We start from the raw sequence: 6,251 nt of genomic DNA, 5'->3' as shown, positions 1-6,251 counted from the left end.
GCCGCATACTTTCACAAGGCACTGTATGTACACACATACAGCATATGCCATGTACATACCATTTTTAAGGACAACTTGTTGTATGTTTTAGTTATAAGTGTGCATTATGGTCAGAGAGGTGGTGGGTGGTGCTATGACCAAGGGAAAGCTTTACATTGTTATTGCAATATGCTCTTGTTAGTTTTGGAGGAGGTTTACTCTTTGCTACTGATCTAAGATCAGAATTCTACTGCCCCAGCCTGATCGCTAAGGGGTTTGGAAAGGGTGTTGATCCTACATCTGAATATGATTTTGAATATAAGTTTAGTTGTAGATTCTTTTCACTAGTGGGTAATTGAAAAGTTAAAGAATTGAAAATGACTTTTAGAACACACCTTAGAGAGCATGCTGAAGCTATATATGGACACCCCTGCTGTGTACCTTTTATCCACTTCCTGACATAGTAAACCCCAATCCATCTCCAAGTGCCAAGCAGAGACGCATTTTTCCAGTCTTTGGTATGGCTTGACCGGGGATTGAACTCCCAACCTTCCAATGTCAGGGAGGGCAAAGCATGATCTTGACAAAGCATGTGGTAAAAAAAGTACCATGAATAGTCTTAACAACACAAGAATATCAATCCAATGAACCATATGTTGTTGTTTTTTACAAGAAGCTGCACTGTAAAGGATATACTCATCATGAGAGTGAGTGAGAGGAACTGTGAACAGAGCAACAAATGATTGCGAAACTCAATGTATGCCGTATTAGGCTAGATTGGGAGGGTGTATGTAGTGTAGTGGGGAGGTGATCATACTCAGTGCATGGCCACTCTATAAGATGCTCATTTGCATTTGCCTCACTCTATCTGACTGATTGAAACTTAACACCAGAGGTAACTGTTCTCTCTCTGTCAAGATTTATTTTGCTTAAGACAAGTTTTGCTTTCTGTGACTGCTCTTTGGGGAGGTGGTCGTTTATGTGAAGGATTTCCACATTTCTCATATCTGGAGGTTTTCTTCCACTACTGTGTGTCTTGTCTTTTCTGCTGACAAGACGACCTGAGGAGTCATACTGTACAACCCACACTAGTGCTTGGTCTTGCTCTGGGAAATCTCTCTGTGTCTCTCGTTGTGTGCCGGGACCCCTGGTGCGTGGACCTCGCTCAGGTACTACTTGACTACCTCTTGGAGGATCCTTTTTCAGTTCCTTATATTCTCTGATCGGAGAGATCATGGCTGAGGGTGGTGTCCCGTACCCCTCCGTGTTCATGGTGGATAGCCATGCAGCCTACCCACCGCTGCCCCCCAAACCGAGACCTCCTGGATGGGGTGGCAGGGCCCAAAGCCTGCTGTTCTTGCTGGTTGGTCTGGCTTTGTGTGGATTGGCCATAGAGGCCTGCTTCATCTACCACCTCTACTCCAAACAGGGATCTGTGAGTATTGTCACCATGAGGTGGCTGTCTACCCGTCTCCATCTCTGTTCTGTCTCCCAACACCTGAGAGTCTCCCTTCACACATCTCTCACACATCTAGTAACAACTATGTATTCTTTCTACTGTGTCTGCTGTGTGTCTACTTTCATCTCTAACTGTTTTATTTTCCCCAATCTCTTGCTCTCAACCCTACAACGTGTACATATTCTCAGAAACATCTTTCTTTCATTCCAAAATGAAAGTGAATACATTTCAGTGTCATTAGTTGATGTGTTCTTTTCTCTCAAAAAATAATCTACAACTCATTTGTCATCATATGGGAAATAATTACTTGATTTGATTTACCTCGTGAGTCGCAGTCGACAAGACTGAAATTAGGCCGAATGCACAGTTACATTTAGACAATACTTTAAAAACCCAAGATACTACATTAAATTAATAAATATTTTTTTAAAGTCACATTTTGTTATCCAATCTCTATGTATTTTTTGTACAATGTAGTAATTTACTGTTGGCTTTTTGCAGTTGTTCCTTTCCCTCCATTTTATGATGGCATTATTCTGGTTCAGAATAGAGTAATGTGGTGATATGTCACTTGGAATATTGGAACCCTGCTACAATTGGTTGTTTTGTTAGACTCTAATTGTGGAAATAATTTTCCAAGTCTATAGGGAACAGAAACAAATATTAACTTCCGAGTTACTTATGCATTATACACCACGATGTAGGTTTTTGTTGTGTCAATTTTGCTTTACTTACAAACGGTCCTCATGACAACATAGTGAAGTTCTGTCATGGTCAGCAGTTTCTGTCCAAAGTTTGAGTTAGGATTCCCCTTGATATACGCATTTAACAGTTTTATTCATTCTTCTACATTTGGCAACAGTTGAGATGGAGAAGTTATTCAGAATTGGCATCATTTCGCAGAATGTTCCGTGACGTACCTTGCTGGAGCAGGGGCCAGCATTCCGTGTTCCATAGAATTGGTTCGTTGGTCAGGTGTTTGTGGTTATGTTGAGCTTCATGTGACATTATTTCCCCTGACCCAATCTGGTGGGAAGGGTGCAATGGTTTATTGGAAGAGGATAGAGCTAACCTAATATCGCTGCATGCACATGTACTGACGGGAAGACGGGGTGGGGTGGTCTGGGGTGGGATGGGTGATCTACTTGGCTTAATTAGCAGAAACCATAAGCAGTTCTGTTTATCTTCCCTGCTTATCATCTAATAAAATGTAAAGGTCACATTGCTGAAGGCCCAAAGAACCACTTAAATAGAACAAATGAACATTCTCACACATACCTGTACTGTATTACCACAAACCTCTCTGTTCACTATGATGAAATCTCTATTCCCAACTGCAGGCGGAGTCAGGGTCAGCTGGTATGAGTATCCAAGGTATGTCCCAGACTATATCTTCTTCTCTTGTTCAAACACTGTGACAAAATGACAAGGGACTCATAGTCACGTGTGATTTGGGTGGACATTTTGGGGCAGCAGGGTAGCCTAGTGGTTAGAGTGTTGGACTAGTAACTGAAAGGTTGCAAGTTCAAATCCCTGAGCTGACAAGGTACAAATCTGTCGTTCTACCCTGAACAGGCAGTTAACCCACTGTTCCTAGGCTGTCATTGAAAATAAGAATTTTTCTTAACTGACTTGCTAAATAAAGGTTAAAAAAATATATATTTTCTATGTTTTTGTATTTCTTTGTTTTGGCTGGGTATGGTTCTCAATCAGAGACAGCTATCTATCGTTGTCTCTGATTGGGAACCATACTTAGGTAGCCCTTTTCCCTCCTTTCTGTGTGGGAAGTTGTCTTTGTTTATGGCACTATAGCCCTTAAGCGTCACGGTCGTTTTGTATGGTTTATTGTTTTGTTGGCGTCATTTTAAATATGTTTTATAAAGGAAAAATGTACGCTCACCACGCTGCGCTTTGGTCCAGTTCTTTCGACGGCCGTGACACTCTTCTCTGGTATTTTGTACACATTTGATAAATGCATTTCTGAATCATTCAATTTCTAAAATGCACATCACATCAACATTAACTTTGTTCCCAAAACAGACCAAGAGGACATTCCGAAGGAGGTTCTCCCAACTTCAAGACCAAACCCTATTGTGTTGCCTTCAAAACCTGTTGCACATCTGACAGGTAAGACCATTGTCACCAGGCCATTTATACAACCCTTTATATTAATATTTGGTCATGACAGAAGAGGGTGAAATAGAAGTATGTAGTAGTACATCAGATAGTATGGTGTTTGAAATAATACATGAAGATAAATTCAAATGAGCTCTTACGACAGAACTTTTCCCACATATTGTCCTGTATTTGTTCTCCAGTTGGACCTCAAGCACCCCATGGAGATGGAGTCATGGTATGGAACATGCAGGCAGAACCAATCCTCCATGAAATGGAGTACAAAGATGGGAAGCTTGTCATCCAGAAGGAAGGCTACTACTACGTCTACTCTAAGATCTTCTTCAGTGAGGTCGATGTTGCTATGCTCACACACTCGGTCTGCAGAACTACTCCACGGTACCTTGGGAAGGACATTGAACTCCTTAAGTCCAGGAGATATCACCCCAAGTTTGGGAAAATGATGTCCACATCAAACAGCTACCTGGGAGGGGTGTTCCACCTCTTTGAAGATGACTCCCTCTTTGTCAAAGTGAAAAATGTCACTCAAGTTCGGATACAACATTCCACAGAGAACGTGTTTGGTATCTATATGATATAATACGGGTTGATGATGAATATACTTTTTTTAGGTATCTGGCTGATTATCATTGGTTTAAGGCATAATAATACTGTAGGCCAATTTACATGTAATATTGCTACGCAGGGCCTTCCCCCTCATTTTCTTTAAACAAATCCTTGCATCAAGATGAAATTCGATGCGTGGAAAATTTACTGTTGACGAAAAGCCCCTTTATAATAAAGCCATAATAATGTTTGCCATACACTAGGCTACAGTTGAGCAGAGGCGTTTTTAGGATTTCCACACATGGATTTTTTTTTAGCAGGGTCGTAAAAGAATCTGCCTTTGAAAAAGGCATTTCATGCAGTTCTACGTCATTTACATGAAAGACATTGGTTGAATCATTTTATTACCACACAACTGACTGAAATGGCTGGCTACTCTGACACTGACAAACTGAGATCAATCTGGCCTTGATTTCAAACAAACAATAGCCCAGGCCAATGAAGCGACACACAGATTGTACAATATTAGATGCAATATATATATATATATATACAGTGCCTTGCGAAAGTATTCAGCCCCTTGAACTTTGCGACCTTTTGCCACATTTCAGGATACAAACATAAAGATATAAAACTGTATTTTTTGTGAAGAATCAACAACAAGTGGGACACAATCATGAAGTGGAACGACATTTATTGGATATTTCAAACTTTTTAACAAATCAAAAACTGAAAAATTGGGCGTGCAAATTATTCAGCCCCTTTACTTTCAGTGCAGCAAACTCTCTTCAGAAGTTCAGTGAGGATCTCTGAATGATCCAATGTTGACCTAAATGACTAATGATGATAAATACAATCCACCTGTGTGTAATCAAGTCTCCGTATAAATGCACCTGCACTGTGATAGTCTCAGAGGTCCGTTAAAAGCGCAGAGAGCATCATGAAGAACAAGGAACACACCAGGCAGGTCCGAGATACTGTTGTGAAGAAGTTTAAAGCCGGATTTGGATACAAAAAGATTTCCCAAGCTTTAAACATCCCAAGGAGCACTGTGCAAGCGATAATATTGAAATGGAAGGAGTATCAGACCACTGCAAATCTACCAAGACCTGGCCGTCCCTCTAAACTTTCAGCTCATACAAGGAGAAGACTGATCAGAGATGCAGCCAAGAGGCCCATGATCACTCTGGATGAACTGCAGAGATCTACAGCTGAGGTGGGAGACTCTGTCCATAGGACAACAATCAGTCGTATATTGCACAAATCTGGCCTTTATGGAAGAGTGGCAAGAAGAAAGCCATTTCTTAAAGATATCCATAAAAAGTGTCGTTTAAAGTTTGCCACAAGCCACCTGGGAGACACACCAAACATGTGGAAGAAGGTGCTCTGGTCAGATGAAAACCAAAATTGAACTTTTGGCAACAATGCAAAAATTTATGTTTGGCGTAAAAGCAACACAGCTCATCACCCTGAACACAGCATCCCCACTGTCCAAACATGGTGGTGGCAGCATCATGGTTTGGGCCTTTTTCTTCAGCAGGGACAGGAAGATGGTTAAAATTGATGGGAAGATGGATGGAGCCAAATACAGGACCATTCTGGAAGAAAACCTGATGGAGTCTGCAAAAACCTGAGACTGGGACGGAGATTTGTCTTCCAACAAGACAATGATCCAAAACATAAAGCAAAATCTACAATGGAATGGTTCAAAAATAAACATATCCAGGTGTTAGAATGGCCAAGTCAAAGTCCAGACCTGAATCCAATCGAGAATCTGTGGAAAGAACTGAAAACTGCTGTTCACAAATGCTCACCATCCAACCTCACTGAGCTCGAGCTGTTTTGCAAGGAGGAATGGGAAAAAAATCAGTCTCTCAATGTGCAAACCTGATAGAGACATACCCCAAGCGACTTACAGCTGTAATCGCAGCAAAAGGTGGTGCTACAAAGTATTAACTTAAGGGGGCTGAATAATTTTGCACGCCCAATTTTTCAGTTTTTGAAATATTCAATAAATGTTGTTCCACTTCATGATTGTGTCCCACTTGTTGTTGATTCTTCACAAAAAATACAGTTTTATATCTTTATGTTTGAAGCCTGAAATGTGGCAAAAGGTCGCAAAGTTCAAGGG

The 6,251-nt window shown here is 40.9% G+C and overlaps 1 protein-coding gene across 1 annotated transcript; it reads left to right on the top strand.

Annotated features, from left to right (window-relative positions):
* The first annotated feature begins 256 nt into the window (after window positions 1–256).
* Window positions 257–4,643, top strand: LOC124030742 (tumor necrosis factor ligand superfamily member 14-like). Its single transcript, XM_046341948.1, has 4 exons — window positions 257–1,414; window positions 2,779–2,812; window positions 3,479–3,565; window positions 3,757–4,643. The coding sequence occupies exons 1-4, from the start codon at window positions 1,214–1,216 to the stop codon at window positions 4,152–4,154; spliced, it is 720 nt and encodes a 239-aa protein (XP_046197904.1). The 5' UTR covers window positions 257–1,213; the 3' UTR covers window positions 4,155–4,643.
* The last annotated feature ends 1,608 nt before the right edge of the window (window positions 4,644–6,251 follow it).

The sequence above is a fragment of the Oncorhynchus gorbuscha genome, unplaced genomic scaffold (assembly GCF_021184085.1).
Source record: "Oncorhynchus gorbuscha isolate QuinsamMale2020 ecotype Even-year unplaced genomic scaffold, OgorEven_v1.0 Un_scaffold_14789, whole genome shotgun sequence".
Lineage (NCBI taxonomy): Eukaryota > Metazoa > Chordata > Actinopteri > Salmoniformes > Salmonidae > Oncorhynchus > Oncorhynchus gorbuscha.
Note: the sequence above shows the minus strand (reverse complement) of the source record. Positions and strands in the feature narration are given on the sequence as shown.